General features: G+C 52.3%; 2 protein-coding genes across 4 annotated transcripts in view; both read left to right on the top strand.

The window, feature by feature from the left end:
- Positions 1–16001, top strand: part of LOC147025830 (nucleosome assembly protein 1-like 1-A) — a 211558-nt gene that overhangs the window by 138065 nt on the left and 57492 nt on the right. The window lies entirely within an intron of this gene.
- Positions 7060–16001, top strand: part of LOC147025831 (pleckstrin homology-like domain family A member 2) — a 65167-nt gene continuing 56225 nt past the window's right edge. Inside the window, exons 1-2 of one of the 3 annotated variants that reach the window (XM_085880687.1) lie at positions 7060–7806; positions 13187–15020. In XM_085880687.1, the coding sequence (XP_085736813.1) occupies positions 7292–7762 (471 nt within the window). In that variant the 5' untranslated portion in view covers positions 7060–7291 and the 3' untranslated portion in view covers positions 7763–7806; positions 13187–15020. Of the gene's footprint in view, positions 7807–13186; positions 15021–16001 lie in introns of those variants that run through there. The other 2 variants (XM_085880685.1, XM_085880684.1) reach the window with 2 other exon arrangements.

The raw sequence follows: 16001 nt of genomic DNA, 5'->3' as shown, positions 1-16001 counted from the left end.
TGTACCTGAAAATATTGTGCCGTCTGGTATTCCATCACGTGGACAACAAGGATGACACTTGGAAGAGCGCATGCCTCCACCAGGCTGAACAGTTTACGATTTGTTTCTCACCGACAGGCTGCATCGAGACCTGGATTCAGACCCGAAGCAAAATGGAATCAGCTTGTTCTTGTCAACTATACCCAACTCGTCCAACAAGTTTCGTCTGAATCTCTCCAGAACGTTTTGAAATATCCATATCCGACTCACAGACAAACAGACAGACAGACAGGGATGAAAACATAAGGTGGTGGAGACAAACATAACTGTCGCTGTGCTGATCTGGCATTAATTGGATGGTGATCTGGTTAATGGAACATCTTTCAATCCTGGAAAAATCTCTTCCTTATTGATTGTGAAAGATGGTCAAATGAACCTCCTTTTCTATTTCCATGCCATGGGAACAAATATATGCTCAAACTTTGAAAATCTCACACCGCTGTCTTCCAACGTGCCTGAGCCTGAGCCTGAAGCAAAGCTGGCTTCCAACGTGCCTGAGCCTGTCACAAAGCTCACTGCCAATGTGCCTGAGCCTGAGCCTGTAGCAAAGCTGGCTTCCAACGTGCCTGAATCTGAGCCTACAGCAAAGCTCACTTCCAATGTGCCTGAGCCTGTCACAAAACTGGCTTCCAATGTGCCTGAGTCTGAGCCTGCTGCAAAGCTCACTTCCAATATGCCTGAGCCTGAGCCTGTCGCAAAGCTGTCTTCCAACGTGCCTGAGCCTGAAGCAAAGCTGGCTTCCAACGTGCCTGAGCCTGCAGCAAAGCTGGCTTCCAACGTGCCTGAGCCTGAGCCTGTCACAAAGCTCACTGCCAATGTGCCTGAGCCTGAGCCTGTCACAAAACTGGCTTCCAATGTGCCTGAGTCTGAGCCTGCAGCAAAGCTCACTTCCAATGTGCCTGAGCCTGAAGCAAAGCTGGCTTCCAACGTGCCTGAGCCTGAAGCAAAGCTGGCTTCCAATGTGCCTGAGCCTGAAGCAAAGCTGGCTTCCAACGTGCCTGAGCCTGTAGCAAAGCTGCCTTCCAACGTGCCTGAGCCTGAGCCTGAAGCAAAGCTGGCTTCCAACGTTACTGAGCCTGCAGCAAAGCTGGATTCCAACGTGCCTGAGCCTGAGCCTGTCAGCTCGTTTTCAACCTGCCTGAGCCTGTAACAAAGCTGGCTTCCAACGTGCCTGAGCCTGTAACCAAGCTGGCTTCCAACGTGCCTGAGCCTGAGCCTGAAGCAAAGCTGGCTTCCAACATGCCTGATCCTGTAGCAAAGCTGGCTTACAACATGCCTGAGCCTGAAGCAAAGCTGGCTTCCAACGTGCCTGAGCCTGTAGCAAAGCTGCCTTCCAACGTGCCTGAGCCTGAGCCTGAAGCAAAGCTGGCTTCCAACGTTACTGAGCCTGTCGCAAAGCTGATTTCGAACTTGCCTGAGCCTCTAACAAAGCTGGCTTCCAACGTGACTGAGCCTGTAGCAAAGCTGGCTTACAACATGCCTGAACCTGCAGCAAAGCTGGCTTCCAACGTGCCTGAGCCTGTAGCAAAGCTGGCTTACAACATGCCTGAACCTGTAGCAAAGCTGGCTTCCAACGTGCCTGAGCCTGTAGCAAAGCTGGCTTCCAACGTTACTGAGCCTGTAGCAAACCTGGCTTCCAATGTGCCTGAGCCTGAGCCTGTCAGCTCGCTTTCAACATGCCTGAGCCTGCAGTAAAGCTCACTTCCAATGTGCCTGAGCCTGAAGCAAAGCTGGCTTCCAATGTGCCTGAGTCTGAGCCTGTCGCAAAACTGGCTTCCAATGTGCCTGAGTCCGAGCCTGCAGCAAAGCTCACTTCGAATGTGCCTGAGCCTGTAACAAAGCTGGCTTCCAATGTGCCTGAGCCTGAAGCAAAACTGGCTTCCAACGTGCCTGAGCCTAAGCCTGTCACAAAGCTCGTTTCAACCTGCCTGAGCCTGACGCAAAGCTGGCTTCCAACATGCCTGATCCTGAGCCTGAAGCAAAGCTGGCTTCCAACATGCCTGATCCTGAGCCTGAAGCAAAGCTGGCTTCCAATGTGCCTGAGCCTGAAGCAAAGCTGGCTTCCAATGTGCCTGAGCCTGAAGCAAAGCTGGCTTCCAATGTGCCTGATCCTGAGCCTGAAGCAAAGCTGGCTTCCAACATGCCTGATCCTGAGCCTGAAGCAAAGCTGGCTTCCAATGTGCCTGAGCCTGAAGCAAAGCTGGCTTCCAATGTGCCTGAGCCTGAAGCAAAGCTGGCTTCCAACGTGCCTGAGCCTGAAGCAAAGCTGGCTTCCAATGTGCCTGAGCCTGAAGCAAAGCTGGCTTCCAACGTGCCTGAGCCTATAGCAAAGCTGCCTTCCAACGTGCCTGAGCCTGAGCCTGAAGCAAAGCTGGCTTCCAACGTTACTGAGCCTGCAGCAAAGCTGGATTCCAACGTGCCTGTGCCTGAGCCTGTCAGCTCGTTTTCAACCTGCCTGAGCCTGTAACAAAGCTGGCTTCCAACGTGCCTGAGCCTGTAACCAAGCTGGCTTCCAAAGTGTCTGACCTGAAGCAAAGCTGGCTTTCAACCTGCCTGAGCCTGCAGCAAAGCTCACTTCCAATGTGCCTGAGCCTGAGCCTGAAGCAAAGCTGGCTTCCAACATGCCTGATCCTGTAGCAAAGCTGGCTTACAACATGCCTGAGGCTGCAGCAAAGCTGGCTTCCAACGTGCCTGAGCATGCAGCAAAGCTGGCCTTCAACGTCCCTGAGCCTGAGCCTGCAGCAAAGTTGGCTTCCAACGTGCCTGAGCCTGTCGCAAAGCTGATTTCAAACGTGCTTGAGCCTGTAACAAAGCTGGCTTCCAACATGCTTGAGCCTGAGCCTGCAGCAAAGCTGGCTTCCAACGTGCCTGAGCCTGTTGCAAAGCTTTCTTCCAACGTGCCTGAGCCTGAGCCTGTAACAAAGCGAGCTTCCAACGTGCCTGAGCCTCTAACAAAGCTGGCTTCCAACATGCCTGAGCCTGTCGCAAAGCTGATTTCGAACTTGCCTGAGCCTCTAACAAAGCTGGCTTCCAACGTGACTGAGCCTGTAGCAAAGCTGGCTTACAACGTGTCTGAGCCTGTAGCAAAGCTGGCTTCCAACGTTACTGAGCCTGTAGCAAACCTGGCTTCCAATGTGCCTGAGCCTGAGCCTGTCAGCTCGCTTTCAACATGCCTGAGCCTGCAGCAAAGCTCACTTCCAATGTGCCTGAGCCTGAAGCAAAGCTGGCTTCCAATGTGCCTGAGTCTGAGCCTGTCGCAAAACTGGCTTCCAATGTGCCTGAGTCCGAGCCTGCAGCAAAGCTCACTTCGAATGTGCCTGAGCCTGTAACAAAGCTGGCTTCCAACGTGCCTGAGCCTGAAGCAAAACTGGCTTCCAACGTGCCTGAGACTAAGCCTGTCACAAAGCTCGCTTTCAACCTGCCTGAGCCTGACGCAAAGCTGGCTTCCAACATGCCTTATCCTGAGCCTGAAGCAAAGCTGGCTTCCAACGTGCCTGAGCCTGAGCCTGCAGCAAAGTTGGCTTCCAACGTGCCTGAGCCTGTCGCAAAGCTGGCTTCCAACATGCCTTATCCTGAGCCTGAAGCAAAGCTGGCTTCCAACATGCCTGATCCTGAGCCTGAAGCAAAGCTGGCTTCCAATGTGCCTGAGCCTGAAGCAAAGCTGGCTTCCAATGTGCCTGAGGCTGAAGCAAAGCTGGCTTCCAATGTGCCTGAGCCTGAAGCAAAGCTGGCTTCCAATGTGCCTGAGGCTGAAGCAAAGCTGGCTTCCAACGTGCCTGAGCCTGAAGCAAAGCTGGCTTCCAATGTGCCTGAGCCTGAAGCAAAGCTGGCTTCCAACGTGCCTGAGCCTATAGCAAAGCTGCCTTCCAACGTGCCTGAGCCTGAGCCTGAAGCAAAGCTGGCTTCCAACGTTACTGAGCCTGCAGCAAAGCTGGATTCCAACGTGCCTGAGCCTGAGCCTGTCAGCTCGTTTTCAACCTGCCTGAGCCTGTAACAAAGCTGGCTTCCAACGTGCCTGAGCCTGTAACCAAGCTGGCTTCCAAAGTGTCTGACCTGAAGCAAAGCTGGCTTTCAACCTGCCTGAGCCTGCAGCAAAGCTCACTTCCAATGTGCCTGAGCCTGAGCCTGAAGCAAAGCTGGCTTCCAACATGCCTGATCCTGTAGCAAAGCTGGCTTACAACATGCCTGAGGCTGCAGCAAAGTTGGCTTCCAACGTGCCTGAGCCTGTCGCAAAGCTGATTTCTAACGTGCCTGAGCCTGTAACAAAGCTGGCTTCCAACATGCTTGAGCCTGTAACAAAGCTGGCTTCCAACGTGCCTGAGCATGCAGCAAAGCTGGCCTTCAACGTCCCTGAGCCTGAGCCTGCAGCAAAGTTGGCTTCCAACGTGCCTGAGCCTGTCGCAAAGCTGATTTCAAACGTGCTTGAGCCTGTAACAAAGCTGGCTTCCAACATGCTTGAGCCTGAGCCTGCAGCAAAGCTGGCTTCCAACGTGCCTGAGCCTGTTGCAAAGCTTTCTTCCAACGTGCCTGAGCCTGAGCCTGTAACAAAGCGAGCTTCCAACGTGCCTGAGCCTCTAACAAAGCTGGCTTCCAACATGCCTGAGCCTGTCGCAAAGCTGATTTCGAACTTGCCTGAGCCTCTAACAAAGCTGGCTTCCAACGTGACTGAGCCTGTAGCAAAGCTGGCTTACAACGTGTCTGAGCCTGTAGCAAAGCTGGCTTCCAACGTTACTGAGCCTGTAGCAAACCTGGCTTCCAATGTGCCTGAGCCTGAGCCTGTCAGCTCGCTTTCAACATGCCTGAGCCTGCAGCAAAGCTCACTTCCAATGTGCCTGAGCCTGAAGCAAAGCTGGCTTCCAATGTGCCTGAGTCTGAGCCTGTCGCAAAACTGGCTTCCAATGTGCCTGAGTCCGAGCCTGCAGCAAAGCTCACTTCGAATGTGCCTGAGCCTGTAACAAAGCTGGCTTCCAACGTGCCTGAGCCTGAAGCAAAACTGGCTTCCAACGTGCCTGAGACTAAGCCTGTCACAAAGCTCGCTTTCAACCTGCCTGAGCCTGACGCAAAGCTGGCTTCCAACATGCCTTATCCTGAGCCTGAAGCAAAGCTGGCTTCCAACGTGCCTGAGCCTGAGCCTGCAGCAAAGTTGGCTTCCAACGTGCCTGAGCCTGTCGCAAAGCTGGCTTCCAACATGCCTTATCCTGAGCCTGAAGCAAAGCTGGCTTCCAACATGCCTGATCCTGAGCCTGAAGCAAAGCTGGCTTCCAATGTGCCTGAGCCTGAAGCAAAGCTGGCTTCCAATGTGCCTGAGGCTGAAGCAAAGCTGGCCTCCAATGTGCCTGAGCCTGAAGCAAAGCTGGCTTCCAATGTGCCTGAGCCTGAAGCAAAGCTGGCTTCCAATGTGCCTGAGCCTGAAGCAAAGCTGCCTTCCAACGTGCCTGATCCTGAGCCTGAAGCAAAGCTGGCTTCCAACGTGCCTGAGCCTGTCGCAAAGCTGATTTCGAACTTGCCTGAGCCTCTAACAAAGCTGGCTTCCAACGTGACTGAGCCTGTAGCAAAGCTGGCTTACAACGTGTCTGAGCCTGTAGCAAAGCTGGCTTCCAACGTTACTGAGCCTGTAGCAAACCTGGCTTCCAATGTGCCTGAGCCTGAGCCTGTCAGCTCGCTTTCAACATGCCTGAGCCTGCAGCAAAGCTCACTTCCAATGTGCCTGAGCCTGAAGCAAAGCTGGCTTCCAATGTGCCTGAGTCTGAGCCTGTCGCAAAACTGGCTTCCAATGTGCCTGAGTCCGAGCCTGCAGCAAAGCTCACTTCGAATGTGCCTGAGCCTGTAACAAAGCTGGCTTCCAACGTGCCTGAGCCTGAAGCAAAACTGGCTTCCAACGTGCCTGAGACTAAGCCTGTCACAAAGCTCGCTTTCAACCTGCCTGAGCCTGACGCAAAGCTGGCTTCCAACATGCCTTATCCTGAGCCTGAAGCAAAGCTGGCTTCCAACGTGCCTGAGCCTGAGCCTGCAGCAAAGTTGGCTTCCAACGTGCCTGAGCCTGTCGCAAAGCTGGCTTCCAACATGCCTTATCCTGAGCCTGAAGCAAAGCTGGCTTCCAACATGCCTGATCCTGAGCCTGAAGCAAAGCTGGCTTCCAATGTGCCTGAGCCTGAAGCAAAGCTGGCTTCCAATGTGCCTGAGGCTGAAGCAAAGCTGGCTTCCAATGTGCCTGAGCCTGAAGCAAAGCTGGCTTCCAATGTGCCTGAGCCTGAAGCAAAGCTGGCTTCCAATGTGCCTGAGCCTGAAGCAAAGCTGCCTTCCAACGTGCCTGATCCTGAGCCTGAAGCAAAGCTGGCTTCCAATGTGCCTGAGCCTGTCGCAAAGCTGGCTTCCAACATGCCTTATCCTGAGCCTGAAGCAAAGCTGGCTTCCAACATGCCTGATCCTGAGCCTGAAGCAAAGCTGGCTTCCAATGTGCCTGAGCCTGAAGCAAAGCTGGCTTCCAATGTGCCTGAGCCTGTCGCAAAGCTGGCTTCCAATGTGCCTGAGTCCGAGCCTGTCACAAAACTCGCTGTACGAGGTGTACACCTACACCCGTCAGGTGTACGAGTCTTTGCTCTTTTTAATCCCTCCCTCGAGGTCGTGCACGGTCGTCCAGTGCAAGTACCTCCCCCGCCCCGCCACACCGTTTGGACTTTCACGATCGATGTTGACTGCATGCCCTCCTCCTTTGTTTATTCTTCATTCTGGAGGATCTTCTCCTCCTGAGGTGTTTGAGCAGGTAGTGCGCCCTTCGATACTCAATTTCCCCATCCCTGCACCCCTTTTCATTCCCATTAACATTTAATCCAACCCGTCCATCATCGTGAGCACGTCCCCCCCCCCAAATGAACGACCTCCGAACAAAATTTTTTTTTTCCCGATGCAAGAAAACCAGGTAGGTCGAGCGTGCCGAGCTCGAGACGGTGGGTGGCGTGACGTCATTCCCACTGCGCATCCTATAAATGCGTCGGACGTGGGTACGCACGACATTTCCACCGGATCGTCGCTCGCGATTGGAACCCGTACGGGGTCGGGGTGTACGGGGGGAAAGGGGCTTGGGTTGGGGTCTTGTGCGCGTTGGGAAGGGGAGGGCCTTCGCCGCTGTCCGAGTTCGTTTGCGCTCCATTCTAAGAGGAAACGTTCGACGTTCCGTGATCTCCGAGCGAGACGTCGCTGGGAAAGGGGTCTCGGGGGAGGGAAGCGTGGCCGAACCAGCGGGCCCGTTACCATGAGAAACACGGACGAAGCCCGGCAGGTCATCAAGGAGGGCGAACTGGAGAAACGGAGCGAGAATTTCCTGCAACTGTGGAAGAAGAAGACGTGCGTCCTCACGCCCGAGGGGCTCGTCATCTCGGTCGCCGACGAGGGGTTTTTGAAGGCTCGGCGCGGGCCAGCCAAAGAGCTGCGCTTCGATTCCATAAAAACCGTAGATTGCGTCGAACGTAAGGGCAAGTACGTGTACTTCACCATCGTGACCGAGACCAAGAAAGAAATCGACTTCAGGTGCCTCGATGAGACGGGCTGGAACGCGCAAATCACGCTCGCGCTGGTGCAGTTCAAGAACGAGCGCGCGGTACGGGCGGCACGAGCTCGGCACGGCCATGGCGGCGACAGCAGGGCGAGCTGCAGACCTGGATCTGGCACTGGATCTGGATCTGGATCTGGATCGGGTGCGTTCCCACACGAGGCACGGGACTAAGAGCGACGATCCTCTCGTCTGCCTCAAAACTGCGGGTGCGACTGGTGAGGCTGGACCAACAAACAGTCGCTCTCTAATGTGGAGTACAAATCCCTAAAGATGTGCGAAATTTTATTATTATTTAAAAAAAAAACTCTATCTGCTCATCTCCTGCTGTTTCATAACCGTGTCTCCACCTCTCCCGCTATTGCATCACTGTCTGCACTCCTCTCCCACTGCTGTATCACCTCAAGGTGTCCACCCCTCTCCCGCCATTACATCACCGTGTCTCCGCCCCTCTCCCGCCATTACATCACCGTGTCTCCGCCCCTCTCCCGCAATTACATCACCGTGTCTCCGCCCCTCTCCCGCAATTACATCACCGTGTTTCCGCCCCTCTCCCGCAATTACATCACCGTGTTTCCGCCCCTCTCCCGCAATTACATCACCGTGTCTCCGCCCCTCTCCCGCAATTACATCACCGTGTTTCCGCCCCTCTCCCGCAATTACATCACCGTGTTTCCGCCCCTCTCCCGCAATTACATCACCGTGTCTCTGCCCCTCTTCTGGCTGGAGTTACATCACCGTGTCTCTGCCCCTCTTCTGGCTGGAGTTACATCACCGTGTCTCCGCCCCTCTCCCGCAATTACATCACCGTGTCTCTGCCCCTCTCCCGCAATTACATCACTGTGTCTCCGCCCCTCTCCCACCATAACATCGTGTCTCCGCCCCTCTCCCGCAATTACATCACCGTGTCTCCGCCCCTCTCCCGCAATTACATCACCATGTCTCCCACTCTCCCACAATTACATCACCGTGTCTCCGCCCCTCTCCCGCAATTACATCACCGTGTTTCCGCCCCTCTCCTGCAATTACATCACCGTGTCTCTGCCCCTCTTCTGGCTGGAGTTACATCACCGTGTCTCTGCCCCTCTTCTGGCTGGAGTTACATCACCGTGTCTCCGCCCCTCTCCCGCAATTACATCACCGTGTCTCTGCCCCTCTCCCGCAATTACATCACTGTGTCTCCGCCCCTCTCCCGCAATTACATCACCGTGTCTCCGCCCCTCTCCCACCATAACATCGTGTCTCCGCCCCTCTCCCGCAATTACATCACCGTGTCTCCGCCCCTCTCCCGCAATTACATCACCATGTCTCCCACTCTCCCACAATTACATCACCGTGTCTCCGCCCCTCTCCCGCAATTACATCACCGTGTCTCCGCCCCTCTCCCGCCATTACATCACCGTGTCTCCACCCCTCTCCCGCCATTACATCACCGTGTCTCTGCCCCTCTCCCGCAATTACATCACCGTGTCTCCGCCCCTCTCCCGCGATAACATTGTGTCTCCGCCCCTCTCCCGCAATTACATCACCGTGTCTCCGCCCCTCTCCCGCAATTACATCACCGTGTCTCCGCCCCTCTCCCGCAATTACATCACCGTGTCTCCGCCCCTCTCCCGCAATTACATCACCGTGTCTCCGCCACTCTCCCGCAATTACATCACCTTGTCTCCACCCCTCTCCCGCAATTACATCACCGTGTCTCCGCCCCTCTCCCGCAATTACATCACCGTGTTTCCACCCCTCTCCCACAATTCCATCACCATGTCTCCACCCCTCTCCCGAAATTACATCACCGCATCTCCAACCCTATCCCGCAATTACATGACCGCATCTCCAACCCTATCCCGCATTACATCACGGTGTCTCTGCCCATCTCCCGCAATTACATCACCATGTCTCCAACCCTATCCCGCAATTATATCACCGTGTCTCCACCCCTCCCCCGCAATTACATCACCGTGTCTCTACCCCTCTCCCACAATGACATCACCCTGTCTCCGCCCCTCTCCCGCAATAACATCACTGTGTCTCCACCCCTCTCCCACAATTACATCACCGCGTCTCCAACCCTATCCCGCAATTACATCACCATGTCTCCTCCCATCTCCCGCAATTACATCACCGTGACACCGCCTCTCTTCCGCGACTTCATCACCATGTCTCCAACCCTATCCCCCAATTACATCACCGTGTCTCCGCCCCTCTCCTGCAATTACACGTGTCTCCACCCCTCTCCTGCAATTACACGTGTCTCCGCCCCTCTCCAGCAATTACATCACCGTGTCTCCAACCCTATCCCGCAATTACATCACCGTGTCTCCGCCTCTCTCCCGCGATTACATCACCATGTCTCCAACCCTATCCCGCAATTATATTACCGTGTCTCTACCCCTCCCCCGCAATTACATCACCGTGTCTCTACCCCTCTCCCACAATGACATCACCCTGTCTCCGCCCCTCTCCCGCAATAACATCACTGTGTCTCCACCCCTCTCCCACAATTACATCACCGCGTCTCCAACCCTATCCTGCAATTACATCACCATGTCTCCTCCCATCTCCCGCAATTACATCACCGTGACACCGCCTCTCTTCCGCGACTTCATCACCATGTCTCCAACCCTATCCCCCAATTACATCACCTTGTCTCCACCCCTCTCCTGCAATTACACGTGTCTCCGCCCCTCTCCTGCAATTACACGTGTCTCCGCCCCTCTCCTGCAATTACACGTGTCTCCGCCCCTCTCCAGCAATTACATCACCGTGTCTCCAACCCTATCCCGCAATTACATCACCATGTCTCCGCCCATCTCCCGCAATTACATCACCGTGACACCGCCTCTCTTCCGCGACTTCATCACCATGTCTCCAACCCTATCCCCCAATTACATCACCGTGTCTCCGCCCCTCTCCTGCAATTACACGTGTCTCCGCCCCTCTCCAGCAATTACATCACCGTGTCTCCACCCCTCTCCCACAATTACATCACCGTGTCTCCGCCCCTCTCCCACAATTACATCATCCTGTCTCCGCCCCTCTCCCGCAATTACATCACCGTGTCTCCGCCCCTCTCCCGTAATTGCATCACCTTGTCTCCAACCCTCTCCTGCAATTACATCACTGGATCTTTGTTTTTTTTCGCTTTCTTTGCCCCGTGCCCACTTTTTCTTACTGTTTATTGGGTGCATACTCCGCTCTTTTTTGCCACGTCGCCAGCGCTTGCCCGCTCTTTTTCGCCGGCGCTTCCCACTCCTTTTCACTGGCGCTTGCCCGCTCTTTTTCGCCAGCGCATACCCGCTCTTTTTTGCCAGCACTTGCCCGCTCTTTTTTGTCGGCTTCGAACACCAGCACCGCATCGCCAACGCATGCCCGCTCTTTTTTCGCTGGCGCTTGCCCGCTGTTTTTTCGCGGTGGTGCCGGCACTTTTTTTTCGCTGCATTGCCGTCGCTTGCCCGCTCTGCTTTTTTTGCCATGTCGCCGGCTCTTGCCCGCTCTGCTTTTTTTGCCATGTCGCCGGCTCTTGCCCACTCTGCTTTTTTTGCCATGTCGCCGGCTCTTGCCAGCTCTGCTTTTTTTTCACCGCGTCGCCGGCGTTTGCCCGTTTTTGTTTTTCACCTCATCGCTGGCACTTGCCCACTCTTTTTTTTCCACCTCGCCGGCACTTTCCCGCTCTGTTTTTTCACCGCGTCGCCGGTGCTTGCCCGCTCTGTTTTTTTTCGCTTCATCGCCAGTGATTTCCTGCTCTCTTTTTTTTTCGCTGTCGCCGGCGCTTGCCCGCTCTGGTTTTTTGCCACGTTGCCGGCGCTTGCCCACTGTTTTTTCGCGGCGTCGCCGGTGCTTTTTATTTCGCTGCGTTGCCATCGCTTGCCCGCTCTGCTTTTTTTGCCATGTCGCCGGCTCTTGCCCGCTCTGCTTTTTTTCACCGCGTCGATGGCGCTTGCCCATTTTTGTTTTCACCGCATCGCTGGCAATTGCCCACTCTGATTTTTTGCCGCGTCGCCAGCGCTTTCCCGCTCTTTTTTCACTGCGTCGCCGGCGCTTGCCCGCTCTGTTTTTTCGCCTCATTGCCTGCGCTTTCCGGCTCTCTTTTTTTTTTAGCTGTGTCGCCGGCGCTTGCCCGCTCTGTTTTTTCGCGGCGTCGCCGGTGCTTTTTATTTGGCTGCGTTGCCATCGTTTGCCCGCTCTGCTTTTTTTGCCATGTTGCCGGATCTTTCCCGCTCTGCTTTTTTTCACCGCGTCGCCGGCGCTTGCCCATTTTTGTTTTTCACCGCATCGCCTTCACTTGCCCACTATTTTTTTTTTGCCGCGTCGAGGGGCCTGCCTGCTCTGTTTTTTTTTACCGCGTCGCTTGTGCTTTCCCGCTCTGTTTTTTTTTTCATTGTGTCGCCGGCGCTTGCCCACTCTGTTTTTTATATTTTTTGCGGCGTCGTCGGCGCTTGCCCGCTCTGTGTTGTCACCGGCACTTGGCCCGCTCTGTTTTATCGCCAGCACTTGCCCACTCTTTTATTGCCGGCGCTTGCCCGCTCTGTTTTGTCGCTGGCACTTGTCCGCTCTGTTTTATCGCCAGCGCTTGTTCGCTCTGTTTTATCGCCGGCACTTGCCTGCTCTGTTTTTTCGCTGCGTCTCCGGTGCTTGCCCGCTCTGTTTTTTTTCGCCCCGTCGCCGGCGCTTTCCCGCTCTGTTTTTTTTCCCCTCATTGCTGGCGCTTGCCCGCCATGTTGTTTCCGCTGCGTTGCTGGCGCTTGCAAGGCTCCTACTTTTTTTCCGCTGCATAGCCGGTGCTTGCCCGCTCTATTTTTTCGCCTCGTCGCCGCACTTACCCGCTCTGTTTTTTTTCGCCGCGTCGCCGGTGCTTGCTCGCTCTGTTTTGTCGCTGGTGCTTGCCCGCTCTGTTTTTTCGCCGCGTCGCCCGCGCTTTCTCGCTCTGTTTTTTTTTCCGCGTCGCTGGTGCTTGCCCGCTCAGTTTTTTTCACGGCGCCACCGGCGCTTGCCCGCTCTGTTTTTTCCCCTCATTGCTGGCGCTTGCCCGCTCTGTTGTTTCCGCTGCGTTGCTGGTGCTTGCCAGGCTCCTACTTTTTTTCCGCTGCATAGCCGGCGCTTGCCTGCTCTATTTTTTCGTCTCGTCGCCGGCACTTACCCGCTCTGTTTTTTCGCCGCGTCACCGGTGCTTGCTCGCTCTGTTTTGTCGCCGGTGCTTGCCCGCTCTGTTTTTTCGCCGGCGCTTGCCTGCTCCGTTTTGTCGCTGGCGCTTGCCCGCTCTGTTTTGTCGCCGGCGTTTGCCCGCTCTGTTTTATCGCCGGCGCTTGCCCGTTCTGTTTTGTCGCCGCGCTTGCCCGCTCTGTTTTGTCACCGCGCCTACCCGCTCTGTTTTCTGGCCTTGCCCGCTCTTTTTTCGCCGTGTCGCCGGCACTTGCCCACTGTTTTTTTTTCGCCATCTTTTGCGCACCTCCTTTTCTCCATCTCCCTCTGGTCTTTGCCTGATCTTTGACACTGTGTCCTACCTGTGTGCTCGCTTTATGCCTTCATGTCATAGATTTCCCAAATTTTGACAGTTTTAAAATATATTAATTTAATTAATTGTTTTTTTTGCATGCACAGTCGTTGAATGCACAGCATGAGGTTCTTTGAAGACCGAGTGCACTGAACGGATCAGAATGTAACAGAATGCAAGAAGAACAGTAGAGCGAGATGGGAATCCCCAACAGTGGAGTTGAAGGCCTTGATAGAGGGAGACTCGGTCAAACAATGGGTGTGGGGAGGAATGGGGGGTAGGTTGTGCAAAAACGCTCTTTATTTTTTTTTCACTTGTTTTTTTTCTTTCTTCTCTAATACCTCAAATTATCATAAGACAAAACTTTCATTCAATATTTGGATAAATTTTCAAACCCAATATTTTGTGGGTGTGGTATTTTAGTTAAATATCCATTGAAAGTTTCATATACACTTCTGGTCAAAAGTTTTAGAACACCCCCATTTTTACAGTTTTTACTGAAATTTAAGCAGTTCAAGTCCAGTGAATAACCTGACATGGTACAAAGCGAAGCGGTAAACTGCCAGAGGTTAAAAATAAAAGTTTAGCTCACCAAAAACTGAAAAACAATGTAAATTTCAGAGTTGTGAAAAAAGGCCCTTTTCAGTGAACAAGTAATGGGTTAGGAACTGCAGCTGTTCTGCAGCAATGGAAGTAAATTAAGCCTAGAAAGTTGATGCAAACAATTCCGACAGGTGTCTCAACTTTTGTTGATTAGTGACAAACCCTTTGTCTGTATAAAAGTAGTGTTGGAACAGACTGTGTTGCTGCACCCTCTGAAGCATTATTTGGACAATATTGCACTGCAGGAAGTATATTGCTATCATAATGGTGAGAAAAAGACAATTAACAAAGGAAGACAGACAGACCATTATAACCCTTAAAAGTGGAGGTCTTTCCTTTGGAGAAATTGCAAAGAAGCCAAGGTGTCAGTGAGTACAGTTTCCCACACCATCAAAAGGCACTTGGAAACTGGAGGAAACTCTGACAGGAAGAGGTCTGCAGACCCAAAGCCACAACACAATCAGAAGACAAGTTTCTGAGAGTCAACAGCTTGCGTGATAGGCAGCTCACACGACAGCAGCTTCAAGCACAGCTTAACACTGGTCGAAGAAAGGAAGTGTCAGTTTCAACTGTGAAGAGAAGACTTCGAGCTGCAGGTTTAACATGTTGAGTGGCAGTGAGAAAGCCATTACTAAGATGGCAAAATAAGAAAAAGAGGCTTGCCTGGGCCATGAAGCACCACCAGTGGACTACTGAAAACTTGAAGAAGGTCTTATGGACCGATGAATCAAAATTTGAAATCTTTGGTTCATCATGCAGAGTTTTTGTATGCCATCGAGTAGGCAAATGAATGGTTCCTCAGTGTGTGAAACCAACTGTCAAACATGGAGGAGGAAGCGTGATGATCTGGGGCTCTTTTGCTGGATCCAGAGTCGGCGACTTGCACAGAGTGACTGGCATCCTGAACCAAAAGGGCTACCACAGCATTTTGCAGCGCCATGCACTACCCTCTGATCTACGCCTCGTTGGTCAGGGGTTCATCCTGCAGCAAGATAATGACCCAAAACATACCTTCAGGCTATGTCAGAACTACCGAAGAAAATAACAAGACAGTAGGCTTCAAATCATGGAATGGACAGCACAGTCTCCAGACTTAAACCCCATCGAGCTGGTTTGGGATGAACTGGACAGAAGGGTAAAAGCAAAGCAACCTACAAGTGCAACACATTTGTGGGAACTTCTGCAACAGTGTTGGGAAGAACTTTCCAAATAATATTTGATTTCCATTGTGGAAAGAATGCCACGAGTATGTTCGGTTGTTATATCTGCAAAAGGTGGTTACTTTGATGAGTCAAAAATTTAGATTAAATTTTGTTCAATAAATGTATTTTTGATAAATTTCTTTAAATCCATGATTTCTTTTTTATCTGCAATTGATTATTTGTTCTATGCTTTAATTTCAGAGTACATTGAAACATTAAACTGTTTAAATTTCAGTAAAAACTGGAAAAATGGGGGTGTTCTAAAACTTTAGATCGGTAGTGTATATTTATATATACAGTATATATGTATATATATATATATATATATATATATATATATATATATATATATATATATATATATATAAAAATATATAAATATGTGTATAAATATATATGTATATTTTTATATATATATATATATATATATATATATATATATATATATATATATATTGTTGGGGGTCGGGTGAGAAGACCACCACGAGGGGGGAAGCTATCTTGGGATCCCACCAGACTCCCCAAAATCGAAATCCCACCAGACACCAGACTCCCCGATGCGGTGGATCGCTAACCGACCGTGAGCGCCAATAACTCAACGACGTGACTTAGGGTCCTCCGTCTCGTTAATCCAGTTACCTAAAAATCACCACGTGACCTAATTCCCGGGGGACACACCCTTGGTACGCCTTGTACGAAACGGATCACTTTGCCGGATCAGATGCAGCTGAGCGACACTGCCAAGGACGTACCGGCGAAAAGGAACGGATCGTTGGGAATAAAGTCCCGCCAAAGTTAGGATATGGACCATGCTGGATCAATGAAAGAACAGACAAAAACGAGCTGGGAACATTTCCACAAAGGATTTATTAACAGGCATGCGAGGAAAGGTATGTGACACAGTGAATGTTGTTTATTGTTGTCTGTAGCAGGAAGAGGAAGAAATGTGAAAGGTGCGGCAATATACAAGCAACTTACAAATGCAGACACAGAGAGTTATCCCAATATAATTCTTGTACACTCTTAACTTAAACAAGGACAGGCGCTAGGACACACACACACACACACACACACACACACACACACACACACACACACACACACACACACACACACA

This window comes from Eptatretus burgeri, chromosome 5, assembly GCF_056783735.1.
Source record: "Eptatretus burgeri isolate ZD-2024b chromosome 5, Ebu_testis_v1, whole genome shotgun sequence".
Classification (NCBI taxonomy): Eukaryota; Metazoa; Chordata; class Myxini; order Myxiniformes; family Myxinidae; genus Eptatretus; species Eptatretus burgeri.
Note: the sequence above shows the minus strand (reverse complement) of the source record. Positions and strands in the feature narration are given on the sequence as shown.